Genomic DNA, 15,670 nt, shown 5'->3' with positions numbered 1-15,670 from the left:
AACTTATTCCATATTTAAATATTCGTGATATATTAATTTATTATAATTTGTTTATTAATATTGGCAACACTGTATTTCAGGAACGTATCGAAGATCTTCTCGCTCTGTCTCCAGAAGCAATCCTTCTTCGCTGGGTTAATCACCAGTTGCAGAGCGCTGGAGTTACAAGACGCTGTACCAACTTCCAGCAGGACGTAGCTGATTCAGAGATATATTCATACCTGCTTAAACAAATTGCACCTGATGATGCTGGAGTCACACTTGATGCCTTGCGGGTCAGTTGTGGTTTTGTAACATGACAATTATTTAGTTTTTTAAAAAAAAGGTTGATAAAGTACAAGAAATTTATCTTTGGTTATTTTGCTATTTTTCAATGTATTCTTTTTATTAACCCTTTATTATCGGTTTTCCAGGAGTCCGACCTACTCCGTCGTGCGGAGGTGATGCTGCAGCAGGCTGCCAAGCTGCGTTGTCGCGCCTTCGTGACGGCCGCCGACGTCGTGGGTGGAGTCTACAAGCTGAACTTGGCCTTCGTTGCCAATCTTTTCAACCAGCACCCTGGTCTGCAACGACAAGCCGCAGACAACGACACTTACCACCAGCTCGATGAGACACGAGAAGAGAAGAGTATGTATTACTTTTTATAATAATAATAAATAATTTCACGGCTGATAAAAGCAAATAAAAGCTACAGAAAAGATTGATATTAAATTTAATAATTATTACTGATCGTAGGCAAGCGGTACCTACCGTAACTGTTCTGTTAAATTATCAGCTATTCTCGTGGGACCTATTTCATAAACGTGTTTTTGTTTCCAGCGTACCGTAATTGGATGAACTCGATGGGCGTGGCTCCGCACGTCAACTGGTTGTACTCCGACCTAACTGACGGACTCGTCATCTTCCAGCTCTACGATATTATTAAGCCCGGCATTGTTAATTGGAAGAAGGTTCGATTCGAGTATACATATTTCATGATTTGGAAAATAGGAAAAGTTACCTTATTAATATAATTAAATATCAAAACAATTATCAATGACCTTAGATTAATTTACATTCTTATATTATGTTCTGTTTAAATTTTAAGAAATAATACTTTGATACATGTTATGTTGTAAGATTTAATGTCTCATATTTACATTACATTAGCAGCCCGTAAATGTCCCACTGCTGGGATAAAGGCCTCCTCTCCCTTTGAGGAGAAGGTTTGGAGCATATTCCACCACGCTGCTCCAATGCGGGTTGGCGGAATACACATGTGGCTGATTTTCGTTTAAATTAGACACATGCAGGTTTCCTCACGATGTTTTCCTTCACCGCCGAGCACGAGATGAATTTAACACAAATTAAGCACATGAAATTTCAGTGGTGCCTGCCTGGTTTTGAACCCGAAATCATCGGTTAAGATGCACGCGTTCTAACCACTGGGCCATCTCGGCTTAAATGTCTCAGTTATCTACAGTTAAACTGATTCATTCGTTTCACACCCATTAAATTGAATACACGGCAACAATCTTTTTTTTTTTTTAATTATTTAATGAATCGAAGTCATAAGTACCACCTCTATACCAACCCAGAAGAACTTTCACAAGATCCGAACGACAAATCAACTACCAGTAAATATAAATAGGTTCATAAATAAATCATATAAATATACCATTTCAGGTACACCGTCAATTCTCAAAACTCCGCAAGTTCATGGAGCGACTTGAGAACTGCAACTACGCAGTGGAACTCGGGAGACAACTGGGCTTCTCATTAGTTGGTATCGCTGGAGCTGACATCAATGAGGGAAACGCAACACTTACCCTTGGTAAATATCTTGTAGCGATTCGATAATTAGATTTACATTAACAAAAATGATCATGACTTTGTATGATGGCGAATAGAAGAAGAAAATATTTAAAATATTACAACTAATTGCAAAAAAGTAGTAATTGTATTATTATTATATTGTTTATCAAAACGAGCAGGAATATTAAACGACTTTCCCTTCTTTCCTTTTAATTTATATGTTATATTTTGGGACAATGGTGTCTTGTAATAGAGTTATTTTGCCATATATTTTGAGATTGACATTTTAAATGAATTTAAATATATTCCCACAAAGATTTTTTCCATAATTTCGTAACTCTACCGAATTGTCAAAATCCTATGAATTTCTAATAATAAGTTGAGACTGTGCAATATAAAATAAAATGAAAATATGTCAATGTGTTAAATCTGTCATAATTTATATTTCCAGCGCTAATCTGGCAGCTGATGCGTGCGTACACGCTGTCGGTGCTGACGCGGCTCGCCAACACCGGCAACCCCATCATCGAGCGTGAGATCGTCCAGTGGGTCAACACCAAGCTCAATTCCGCCGGAAAAACATCCTCCATCAAGAGTTTCCAGGTGACTTATATTTTACAATAACACTTCGAAATGTACATATGTTTATAGTCTGTGTTTTTTTTTATTGAATAAATATTGTGTCATTGGCACATTTCTTGAAGCAATTGTATTAGTAGTTGATTAAACAGTGGTTAGCAGTATATATTGTCACAGGAATGTGCAAAGATCTGTGGACGCGTTTGTAGAAAGATACATAATTTGATAATGTTTTAAATATATTTCAGGATGAAGTTTTAGCAGATGGCAAGGTGGTGCTGGACTTGATAGATGCCATCAAACCTGGTGCCATCAATTATGACCTGGTACTCCACGGTGGTACTGAAGAGGTAATATATTGAATTAAACGTATATACTTTGTGAATTATATTACGATGCTGAAAGGTGACTTGGTGACTTGACCATCATAATACATTTACATTTATTACATTACATTTAACTATAGTAAGATTTTTAAAACTCGCATCACCGAAATTTCCAGGACAAACTGGCGAACGCGAAGTACGCGATATCGATGGCGCGGCGCTGCGGCGCGCGCGTGTACGCGCTGCCCGAGGACATCACCGAGCGGAAGCCCAAGATGATCATGACGGTGTTCGCCTGCCTCATGGCGCTCGACTACATCCCCACCATGGACGCGCCCACGCTGCCGTAAGCCCGCCCTCCGACTCGGGGGAATGGTGGTGTGACGTCATTGCCGCTAGCCATATATTTCGAAACGTCGATTTCTTGTAGATACCATCGGGTCGTCTTGTACTTTAGGAGCTCGTTGGGCGATCATTTTCTTAAATATATAATGATACATTTTTGATCTTGTCTTCGATGCGTGAGATCGCAGGCGAAATTACTCTGACGGCTACCGATCTCGTTAGGGTATGTCGATTTTAATAATTTACTAATAAATGACGCGGCGGTATCTATGAGATTTAAATTTGGGCATGTTCAATGTGATCGTGGAAGCCATAAATATTATATATAATTATTCATTCCTGTGTTAAATTTACTCAAAACATGTCTGATCATTCCGTTTGAACTATAAACATTCATATATTTATTTAAACATATTTACATTACCTATCCGTACATGCAGTACTAGAAACATATGAAACGGACAATAAGCAAGCGATGGTTGATCATTCATTGTTATATTATACATTTTGATTAGTCTTGTAAATAAGCATATCAGACATTTATCAATTTTTTTAATAATTCTCTGAATAAGAAAATAAAGCTTAAAATACAATTACTTGATTTACAAGTCTTATCAAAAACGACGATGGGTATAAGCTTGGGATGTATTTAGAATGAAAAACAAATTAAAGGCCAAGAGTTATTTTAACTCGATACTTTGAACCCACCTAACACGTACAACATAATAATAAGATATGTATTCACTATTTTGAATGACATAACAAGATATTATGACCTAAAAAAAAGGTCCACTTAGAGACTGTCGTACATTCCGATATTCCGAGTACCTTTATATACGAGTATATATAGAATGTAAGCAGGTGATGGTCACAGTATATAAAGCAGCAGTCACCCGGAAGGCTTTACACGCTTTTAATCACAATATTTGCACATTAATCTTACCGCAGTTTTTACTCTGTGTAAACTGGCCATTTCCCTTTCGGCTGGTCTCCTGGCTTTATACTGTCACCCGGGAATGGAATTGTTTGTGTTGTGATGTCCGATTTAATGTCGCTAGCCTGGCGGGAGGTAGTAATCTTAGACTTGGGCGTAGCTAGAAAAGGGCAAGTATTTTGTTTCCCCAAGAAAATCCAGGTGACTCAAGAATAAATAAGCCCTTTGTCCACCCCAGAGAAAGCTAACGCCAAGAAAGTTAAGCTACGCCGCTAAGTCTTAGCTAGGGTTAAGATTGTAATAATTGTGTACGTAACATGCATATAATTAAGTATAACTTATTTGAGACGGACGAGTCTTGAAAATTAACAAGAATCCTAATATATTTCATATAAAAATCATGAAGGCTTATTATAGTACTTAGTATTAAAACGTGTCAATGGTTTTATACATTTTTACAACGAATTCAAATTACGATAATAAGGTTTTTTTAAACGACACATGCACGGCTCTGACGCTAATGCTGTCTGCGTGGTCTATTCGACTCTCATGTGTTTTAAGTAATTCAATTCCTAATATTGGTACTTAAATGTCATTAATTGGCGATAATGCCTATCGCTATAATAGGCTGGCCTAAGAGCGCTAGTAAACTAGCTAAGTTTTTACAATAATACGACCAAGCGTATTTTAAATAAATAATGAGTCAATATTTGATAATGTCTTTAAACTTGCTATTAAATTTCGTACAGTAATTACGCTACGAGATTTAACCGGTACATAATTTCATATATAATTTGGATTAATTAACATCTAACAATTTTAACAAATTTCAAATATACTACATTCCGACTTTTATTCCCGATTGGCATTTATTTATATAATTTAAAAATCTTTAAATTGTATATTTTTATTATACAAATAATTATATTATTTTGGAATATTTTCGTATAGATTTATTGATGTGACATTCCCACGGAATACAACGATTTATTTTATACCATATTTTGATTTTTTTAATGTAAATTTTTATTTTGTTAGACATTTTATGTTATTAAGTATTTTTTATTCGATTTTAGATATTTTTAAGTGATCGATTGATAGTGAATGCTAATTGAAGTATAATTTCGTAATAGCATAGATATATGAATCAAAATAATAGTTAAAGCTATTTTACCCTATACTCTATACATATATAGCGATATGCTAGCTGTCATTAATGTTTAAAATAATATGTAAGCATATAAATAAATAAAATCGGAATTGAATATTTTTTTCATTTCACCACACCTTTAATGACACTATTGTGCACCTTCTCTCTTCAAAACTATATATTTAAATCAATAATACATTCTGTCTGGTTTTGGGGGCTTTGTGTTTTCTTGTTCTTTTGTTGGTATGTGATTGCTTTCTGCTCTTCCTGTTAATCACAGGTAATCCAGTTTTGAGAATGGTCAGACCAAGTTAGAAGTCCGTTGAGGTATGTACGCAGAAGAAATATGACAAGGTCGTCACTTTAGAGACGAATACAAAATGTTTGAACACCAAAGGAATAATCTAGTGCATTTGCTGGATATATATAGCTTTAGTAATGGTATTGATGGAACAGAAGAATATCTCATTCTCTTTAAAGCATTTGTCCACACACGCCAACTCTATTTTGGAGATTTTCCTTTCGTTACCCAACATGTTTTGTCTCGAAATAAAATGAATATCTTTTTTTTATTAAAGGTCTGGCGTACAAGTTGTAGACAACAGTGATTTAGAGCAAGGATCATTTCTAGATAATAATTTGGAACCCGTCGAAGTCGTGGACCACGCTGAAGACACTGAGGAGATTAATGACTCGGGCTTGAGAGTTCAAATTGTCGAAAAACCGATGTTACCACCGAAACCAGAAAATTTGTCGCCATTACCACGATCCATTTCTGTCACCTCCGCCAAGGAGGAATTGTAATACCAAATGTTATATACATTATTAACGATAATTGAAAGATTCATAGATTATTTTTTTACGATTATTTATTGACAATATTATGAATATGGAGATAATATAGAGATATGAAGTTTATGTACATGAATGTTACTAAACTAAAGTCATCGAAATGCATTAAGTGCATTTAAAAAAGTTATTTATATGTTTTACATGAATGGGTATTAAATAAAAGTTTTAATAATATTTTTTCATTTTTCATTTGTTTAAGCGTATTATGTATTTTTGTTCAGGTAGAAGATTAAAGGATAATCAGTATTTATTATACCATAATTTTAACATATAGCCTTACTCAAACTCTACTCTTGTAAAAATTTATGGTCAATTTTTTTGTTTGAACGTTATTTCAATTCAAATTTTTATTTGACTAGAGCCGAGATGACCCAGTGGTTAGAACGCGTGCATCTTAACCAATGATTTCGGGTTCAAACCCAAGCAGGCACCACTGAATTTTCATGTGCTTAATTTGTGTTTATAATTAATCTCGTGCTCGGCGGTGAAGGAAAACATCGTGAGGAAACATGCATGTGTCTAATTTCAACGAAATTCTGCCACATGTGTATTCCGCCAACCCGCATTGGAGCAGCGTGGTAGAATATGCTCCAAACCTTCTCCTCAAAGGGAGAGGAGGCCTTTAGCCCAGCAGTCAAATATTAGCAGTAAAATTTACAGGCTGCTAATATTTGACTAGACAATAGCGTTAGTGTCAAATAAACTTTATTATAAATTCATGGGTTATTTATTTTAATAAAGTTTTATACGATTCGTCAAGGTTTCCTTTAAATCCATATAAGAAATATATTGCAAGTATAATCTACAATCCCTGATAAAAAGTCTAGAGCCCGAGCCTTAAATGACAATTCCCTAATTATTTTAAAGATCATTAAATAAAAGACAGTTTTGAATAAAATTGTGATGATTTAATTCAATCCGTAGCCGGCAAAAGAAAATGAAATTGTTTACATATCAATACTAAATAAATATTGATAACAAAAGTAACGCTTGGAATAGTGAAATGGTTCATTCGCAACAAAAATCTCCGTGAAAAATAAAATACACACATTTCACATATTGCTTTCTATACAAAACATTTTTACAGCATTGACAATACGATACACAAACTTGCCTATCGTTTACAGCAGAATCAAACACGAAATAAAAGTAGAGACGAAATGATTACAGCCCAGAATAAAAAAAAAACGTATTTACACAATATACAGATTAACAAAATCAGAGATAGTATTTTTACATTAAGAAGGTGGAGGATAAAAACCGGGTATTAAGTCTAGTTCTAGAATAATTTAGGTTAATCCGATTAAACTATTCGATCAGTAAGTAATTTGGAATGTTTACAAATATCAATATAATTAGAAAAGATTTTTCTAAATAGTAGTTTGAATATCAAAGCTAGAGTAATGATTTCATAGCGTATTTTGCTAAACTATACATTTTATTAACGTATAAAAATATAATTTACGAAAAATCTCACTATAAAACGATAAAAATTTAATTATTCATTTATTTTCGACGAAGCACATGGGGCGAGTGTTACAATAACAAAATATGTGAAATCATTAAACTCGTCACTTATTAAAATCGTGTCTCAACGCATTAACATCACTAGAATTTTCACTGATTCTTTAACATCAATAAAAGCAGTTGATACAAACACAACTTAAATTATTATATGAAAAGGAACAATACCAATTTATAATTTAACAATTGAAATTAAGTAATTCCCATTTTATAAAGGACCGAATATTCAAAATTCTAATTTTCCTATTACAAATACCATTATTGAATTTTAAATTAAATAAATATTCATTTCATTACCAATTCACTCGCTTTACTAAAACTATTTTTTATTGAAAAAATATTTTTACAATAATTATAAACAGCTAAAACTCTAACGCAATGGCAACCGAGCAATAATTACATTATATAATACAAAAATTACATAATTGCAAATAAAAGAAACTCCATCACCTTATTTACTTGTCACATTTCGCTATTTTAAATCGATTCGAGTTTATTTTAACTAACTTTTCGATCAGCCTTTACATAGAGGTACGTTTTTTAATAAAAAAAAGCTAAACATCTATGAGTAAGAATCGTTATTAAAAATTTCGCTAATTTTAAAAGTCGGACATTTTTTAACTATTTATAGGATATGTCGCACTTTTAGAATGGCAGAGAAATTACACATATTTTTAAAAAAGTTTGGCAGATGGCCAACGTCTTTAAATAAAAAAAAATTAAAACATTTCTGAATGTGCGATCATTTATTTTTACAATTCATCAATTTACTTAAGAACTGAAAATCCACATTAAAATAAATCACTAGTTATTTTGGGGATCCAGCCCGTTCTAAACATTGTTCATAAATTTTTAATTATTGCAATTGCAACACTGTTCAAACTAATAATAGGTACGAGGGATACAATGTTTCATAAAAATTTATATGAAAGATATTATTAGATTATTTAATAATAAAACTAAGTCTAGACCGTTATTTACCATCCATCGTACAATATGTCTGTAAGGCAACTTCATAATTGTATAAACTCATCTATGAAACAAGATAAATAAGAATATTTTTCTAACCAAAAACACTATTGTGTTACAGAAACATTATAAATCATAATACATTATAATTAAAAATAAAATCACAGTCAGTACATTTATTTTCATCACATATATCTTAAATAAAATAAAAAAGTATGTTGCGTTTGTAATGGAGTATATTTTAATAATTCACCTCCAATATAATCACATATACGTTTATGAATACTTATTTATCTTGTCCCACTTAAAAGGTTAAAATATATTTTTAAAACATTTAGTTCCATAATCAATACCTTTATATTTTACTCAATAACGAATCAGGACAAAATTGCAATATCACCGAATCTCCGAAAAAAACGCCGATACAATATCAACCACACAATGACTTGCATTCATACCTGAATTAAAAAAAAAAGAAAAATAAATTAAAATATAATATAGTTAAAAAATAATAATAATTTTGAAAACATTTCGAATTATTATTAAATTTAGAGTGAAGATATACATAGATCAAGTTTTAGGATATTTTTATTTCAAGAACGAGAAATATCTTTAGATTGAGATGTCGTAGCTTAAAATAGGATTTATTAAAGATATTTTTTTTAGTTAGTAGTTTCGAATAAATCTTTGTATACATATTACTTTTGGATTCTAAGTATTTGCTTGGAAGCGAACAATTAGTTCAGTCTTCTAGCATCGCATAGAGAGCGATTTTCAAATGTTAATAAATTCAACATAACTTCTCGAATAATTTTAGTATTTTATTAAATATATATATAATTTATATACATACATATAAATAATACAAAGCAACTTCAAGCTAATAAAACACATTGCAAATAATGTTGCCATAACCAGAATTAATTCGAACGTTTTAAAAAATAAATAAATTATAATATAAATAATAAATATTGTTATTGCAATTGCGTCCATTCACAAAATATCAACAATATAAATCGATGACGAGTTACTTTTAATTACATAATCTTCTCTTTACATAATAAATTACATATTCCACTTGATATGATAGCTATACATACATTGTACATTATAATTGTACATAACAAAGCGTGTTTCATATACATATACTTATTTTTATTAATTTAACGTTAAAATATAAGTTATTTATAGAACGGGTGGTATTCAAAGAGTTTTTATATTCATAAAAAATAATAGAATCTCAGATCAAATACGCTTCGAAGTTCATAAGACACATCGATAACTTGCTTATCCACTATTAATAAGCGTGTCGGAATAAAATCTCATGGTTGTTTTTATATAAACCGGATGACCAAATATTTAAATATTAGCTTTGAATACCATCCAAACTTTATTGCAATAATACATGTTAGTAGGTATACCATTTCAATAATTATATTAGGGGTGACTTGGGGTGAAATGAAACATTGAGCAGTAGTAATTATTTTAATGCAAATATTTTTTAACGCCCTATTAATATTCTTTATAAGCATGAAATAGCGAAATAAAGGCAATATCTACATGAATAATAATTTTGGTCCAAAATTGTATGAGATTAATGTATTATTTTTGTTTAATTTCTAGCAAAACTCGAATAATCATTAAATGTAATTTAAAACAAAAATTGAATATATTTATTAGCAGACTTGAGCTATAATGAGTTAGAAAATAATATTTGAATTAATTTACTGCTATTTTTGGGCAACCAGCAACCCGTTCTCGGTAAAGCTGGAAATAAGACCATAGAACTATTGAAGTTAGCGTAACGAAAATGGCGCCTCTCCACCCAGCAGTGCCTATATACAGACTGAATGATGATAACAATTTTTTCTACTAATTAAATTATTTTTTTTTTCAATATAGCACGGAAATATTGCCTTTATTTTGAGATAATTGGGTCTGTACTGGATAAGGGAATATAGTTGCGTACTTTTTATTATACATCTATTTTTATGGTTCATTTATAACCATATGAAAGAACAAAATAAACAAAAAAATATATAGATTTCCAGGCAATAATCAAATACAGATACAGTATTGATATTATTTATTCAAACACATCTAGATAAATAATTACAAATATAAATTTAAGTTACACATTTATCTCTTAAATCTACTTTCTTAATGACAGCAACTTTAAATAACTTCCAGTCCAAACCCAGTCGGATTAAAAAGCGTTAAAATGTATCATTGACCATATCCACCGTAAGTAACATAACAGAATAACCAGTGTTGCCAACATATATCATCGCTCGAACGAAACACAATTGTTGCCAGAACGTAAAGGCTAAATGAACCTCGTACTATTACTGTCCCAATAAACGATTTCTTTCCCCTAAGCGTAACATTAGTTATTGTGTGCATTACCTGTCGTGGTGCTTGTCTAGGAGGTACTCCTTGAGGCGTCGGACCAGGTGCTCTGATAGCTGGGTGACTTCGGGCCACTGCTTCAAGACCATAACACCGACCATTACGGCTAAACTTGTTGTAAGGACTCGCACCCTGAACAAACATTAGAATATTTTTTTTATTATACATTATTTTGATTAAAAATTGCTATCCGTGTCAATTGTCAAAATGTCAAGAATTCCTCGATAAGTGACACTAAAATGAAAGAGTAAGTAAAATAACAACCCACAGTGGGTCATACTTTCAAGGAGAGGAGAGCCTCTCCTCTTTGTAGCTTATTATATATAACATTGCATGTGTGGCAGAATTTCCTAACTAAGTTTTGCTTCACTGCCAGGCACTGGACGAAATTGATCACAAACAGGAGTATTGAAGAATCACTGGTGCTTATGTGTGACGGTTTTGAAGGATGGATAGTAGCGAGTACCTGGTGCGCAGGAAGGGCATGGCGACGCCGGCCACGGTGGCCACCAGCAGCAGCGCCAGCTGCAGCAGCGTGATGGCCACGTTGAGCAGCTTGACGAGCAGCAGACGCGGCGGCAGCGCGGCCGCCCCGCCCGCCTCGCCGCCCGCGCCCCCCGCGCCGCCCGCGCCGCCGCCGCCCGCCGCCCACTGCTCCAGCTTGCTGATCTGAGGCGCGCGGTTCGACATTAGCGTTTCACCATAACGTAGAAAAACTACCAGCGGACCAACGGACGCGTCGAGACAGGTAAGACGTTATTTGTAATCTTACTTTAGTTTGACACAGATCGAGCGCCTCGTGTATATCTCGTATTCGTTCTTCGCTCTGGTACTGTACTTTCTCCTCGACGTCCGTGAGTGCTTGTTTTAAATTTTCTACCTGAAAATAAACAATTCGAAATTAAATACAAATTATTGATATACTGGTATATAATACAAGGATAAGCGTGATTACTGTGAGATTATCTTGAAGAAAATTAAAACTTCAGCGATAAAACAGTGATTATATACGTTAAAATAATATTCTTATTCTTTGAATTTTAACTTATGTTTCCATATTTTGTATGTAAACAATAACTTTTTTTTATAGATATAATACATGGTTTTTTTTAAATACTTCATGTGCGGACTTCTTTCTTATAGCTATTCATTATATGTATGTCGGAGGAATTAACGCAATACAGTTGATTGTTGGTTATACAAAACAAAATATGATTGAATATAATTGAAATAGTTTATATATACATATATATTTTTTCAATTTTAATTTTTGTTAATTATATTTTATATACTGTTTAAAGTCTTAAAATTTATTCTATATGGTATCACAAGTGACGACCAATCAAAGTTGAGATTTGACCCCGAGCTGGGTCATAACGCCATCTTGTTTTTGTTTAAAATGAGGATTTGGTTAGGATTCGCTTGATCGATGTAGATTATCATAGAAGGACAAAATAGTCGTGTAAAATTTATGACAGTGAAATGATAAGAATTTAAAATGTCCAGGATTATATTGTTACTTCGACACGTACATATATATGTATATGTTAATACTATACCTCATTCTGGTGCAGTTCAGTGAGATCATTAATTTGTTCCTCCAGTCGCTCAGTCTTAAAGCGTTCCTCTTGTAACGCAGCTGATAAGAAAGACACGTCCTGCGATAAATTCTGAAAACGAACAAATTTTCATTAAACAAAAAAATTGTAACAGACTCAAATAGAAGACAATATTTTTATATTAAAAGTTTATAACATAAAAAGTTAGTTATAATAAGTGGCCGGTCCTAAAAAACGCCTTAAACAGTTTAACTAAGAAATAGAAAGAAAAAAAAACTTTATTTAAAAAAAAATTAATAATAACTAATGTCGTTTGTAGTCAAATAACTTGTTTTTTTATACATGTATGTATATATTACAAAAGTATAAAAAAAAATTAAAAGTTTCCAATCCTTCTAAATAAGAAAAAATTAATAAATTATAGATTTTACTATTTTTTTATGTGTTACATCTTTCTCGGCGTTTTCCTGCAATCTATAGGAGAGATTTATCTAACCCCTATCACGATAAGGGACGGAAGTGTGGAACAGGAAGCCGGGAAAGCGCGCGGTGCCGTAGTTGGCAGTGAGACCAACACATTTTCCAAGATAATTACATGTTGGTATTGCTTCTTACTAACGTAAAACGTGGGACGTCAATGCTTACCTAATTATATATTAATTTTAATAGTTGTCAAATTTTAATTTATAAACTATACTTTAAGCTGATTTGACTGAGACTTTTGAAGGGTCAAATCCATGAGTGGTCAGAATTATAACAATTTGATCTTTTTGCGATATCACAGTTTTTTTTTTTAAATCGAAAGGAAATGTCAAACTATGGTTAATTTATATGCGCTCCTCTAGTCATTGGTCAAATTAATAAATAACGTACCTTTATGGAATCTAATTTTTCCGCTAACCGCTCGTAGTCCTCCCGCCGTTCCCGGAGCTCATTCAGTATGGGCTTGATACTGAAGGTAGCTTCGGACATGTTATTCGACCCAGGTTGCGTTGGATACCTACGGAAATCGTTCAGTAACATAAAAATTTGATTCTCGAGCTCTGTCATTGTATAAAGAGATATATATTTTGTGGTGTTATATATAAAATCTAGAGAGTTCTTGGTGGGAGGGCTCTGTGCCAACTCGTTGATGTAAATACCACCCCCTCATTATATATTCAACCGCCAAGGAGTACTTAATATTTTTGTGTTCCGGTTTGACGGGCGAGTGAGCCGGTGTAACTACATCGGAAGTGATTAAAATGTCTACGGGCAGGTACTATCTGTCGTAGTAACATGGGCACTCACGGCGCGCCCTCGCTGGTGACGGAGGAGGAGGGCGAGGCGTCGGGCGAGTACTTGTGCGCGGGCGAGGCGGCGCTGGCGGTGGCGGCGCGCGGCAGCGTGGAGCCGCGGCCCTCCCCGCGCGCCTCGCCCGCCTCCGACGCGCGCGAGCCTTCCGACGACGCGTTCGCTGCGAGTTGTAGAAGCTCAATACGCGAATTGCCGTCTTACGGACTGCCCCGGGCCTGCGGTGCCTGCGCCTTCAGGCCCGGGGCTCGGGTACGGAGACATTATTACTTTTTGCGACCGATACTTGGTATGTGATGTTAATTTGCATTTTTCATTGCTCCCCCCCCCAAATACAGGATTTTTTGGATTACTTTGATCATTCCACACAATCTAATATATTCAGTTTATTTTTTTTTACATCATTAATAATACAAGAAAAATACTCGCTATCGTTTGCCATGCAAGTTCATATATAAGTCTGACATGCGTCTATAATAATACATGTAACATTACAGCCATCGCTAAATATCTTTACACTTTGACATAATTCTCGTATTACTAAATATTTACTTGCTTACATTTTGCTAAACAATTTTTTTTAATTAAGAACAACTAATTGCTTTAAAAATATTTGATTTTTTTTTATTTGTTTTATTATTATTAATATAAGTGTACAAACATATGCTTGGACCACACGATACATATGAAATGCACAAGATGCATCAAGCACTGTGAAACGATTGGAAGGTCGAGCGAATTATAATACAGAGCGGAAATCAAAATAAACTAAAAGAAAATAGCCTATATATATATATATATAACGTGTATAGATAGGCAAGACATACTTTGTATGGTGATATAATCTTGAATACTCGATTGAAGATCCAAAATACTATTCTAGCCGCTTCACATGAAACTTTAATGAACAAGTATCTGTATTCCCTAACTACCATAGTCGAATGGGACTTCAAGCTAATACCACCGGAGTGAGATCGGAAACCGAAATGATAGCTTTACGTGCTATCCGGGGCACGGCAGTTTAACACATCCTAGTGTTGTAAATTTATTGACAGAAATTCCTAATTTTATTTTCCCTAGCCGGAACCCCATCTCTCATGATTTAAATTTGTTAAGCTGGTTAAACCCATATCATAATAAGAAAAATTATATCACCACACTATAAAGAAGATCTATAATATAAATAGCACATAAAGTAATATGTAAATAAATAAAATAGTACAAGTCTTATTTACCTCTCAGTTCCGCGTGTTGTGGGGCTGGCGTGCAAGAATGAGACGAATGATAAGCACACATTTGGATGGAATTGATGATCACAGATAATTAGAGATTACGAATGAGGATAGATTAAAGATGATATATTATATATATATTGAGAATTAAAAATAATATAGCTTAATTAAATTATTAAATAATTATATATATTTATTTAATTATATATAAAACTAGATAGTAAAGTTTTTGATTTAGTAAATATTTGAAGTTATTTTTTTTGAAAATCTGTCAAAATATAATTTAAAAATGGAACAGTCACATACCGAATATACAACAAGGATTATTATTATGAAAATTAAATAAAAGTTCAAGTTCCCGTCAATAATATCTTATTAATAAAGAAATTCCAATAAAAAGAGAGCATTCCATTATTGAATAGACAAACAATTACTGTTAACGTGAAAATTAAATAAGTGTTATATTTTTTAAATAAGAGTCGCCGCTAAATAACATCATTGACACAGAAAGACGGGAAAATATCAATTAGAACACAACAACAAAGTCGTAGTATGTAAAACAAGTACAAACTGTATGCAATTATTAACTACTGTGCGAAATTAATGAGTCAGAGAACAGAAAAAAAAATCCAAAAAAAAATTTACATTTCCGTCGACATTTCCTGCACTTTTTAAAGAACATTTCACTTAACTTCGAACTGTTA

General features: G+C 33.1%; 2 protein-coding genes across 10 annotated transcripts in view; one reads left to right on the top strand and one right to left on the bottom strand.

The window, feature by feature from the left end:
• LOC125073665 (plastin-2) overlaps window positions 1-6,113 on the top strand; it is a 50,155-nt gene extending 44,042 nt beyond the window's left edge. The window contains exons 8-15 of the mRNA XM_047684597.1: window positions 81-275; window positions 414-627; window positions 820-950; window positions 1,666-1,813; window positions 2,246-2,397; window positions 2,622-2,723; window positions 2,876-3,045; window positions 5,707-6,113. Coding sequence (XP_047540553.1) covers window positions 81-275; window positions 414-627; window positions 820-950; window positions 1,666-1,813; window positions 2,246-2,397; window positions 2,622-2,723; window positions 2,876-3,045; window positions 5,707-5,932 — 1,338 coding nt within the window. The 3' untranslated portion in view covers window positions 5,933-6,113. The remainder of the gene's footprint in view (window positions 1-80; window positions 276-413; window positions 628-819; window positions 951-1,665; window positions 1,814-2,245; window positions 2,398-2,621; window positions 2,724-2,875; window positions 3,046-5,706) is intronic.
• A 759-nt stretch (window positions 6,114-6,872) lies between these two features.
• Window positions 6,873-15,670, bottom strand: part of LOC125073829 (transmembrane and coiled-coil domains protein 2) — a 45,701-nt gene continuing 36,903 nt past the window's right edge. For 3 of the 9 annotated variants that reach the window (XM_047684930.1, XM_047684932.1, XM_047684931.1), the window contains 8 exons: window positions 14,970-14,993; window positions 13,732-13,897; window positions 13,315-13,441; window positions 12,442-12,552; window positions 11,655-11,762; window positions 11,531-11,551; window positions 11,349-11,459; window positions 10,289-11,014 (listed from right to left, as the gene is read on the bottom strand). In XM_047684930.1, the coding sequence (XP_047540886.1) occupies window positions 10,700-11,014; window positions 11,349-11,459; window positions 11,531-11,551; window positions 11,655-11,762; window positions 12,442-12,552; window positions 13,315-13,441; window positions 13,732-13,897; window positions 14,970-14,993 (983 nt within the window). In that variant the 3' untranslated portion in view covers window positions 10,289-10,699. Of the gene's footprint in view, window positions 8,932-10,288; window positions 11,015-11,348; window positions 11,552-11,654; window positions 11,763-12,441; window positions 12,553-13,314; window positions 13,442-13,731; window positions 13,898-14,969; window positions 14,994-15,670 lie in introns of those variants that run through there. The other 6 variants (XM_047684933.1, XM_047684934.1, XM_047684937.1 and 3 more) reach the window with 5 other exon arrangements.

Source organism: Vanessa atalanta, chromosome 25, assembly GCF_905147765.1.
Source record: "Vanessa atalanta chromosome 25, ilVanAtal1.2, whole genome shotgun sequence".
NCBI lineage: Eukaryota > Metazoa > Arthropoda > Insecta > Lepidoptera > Nymphalidae > Vanessa > Vanessa atalanta.
Note: the sequence above shows the minus strand (reverse complement) of the source record. Positions and strands in the feature narration are given on the sequence as shown.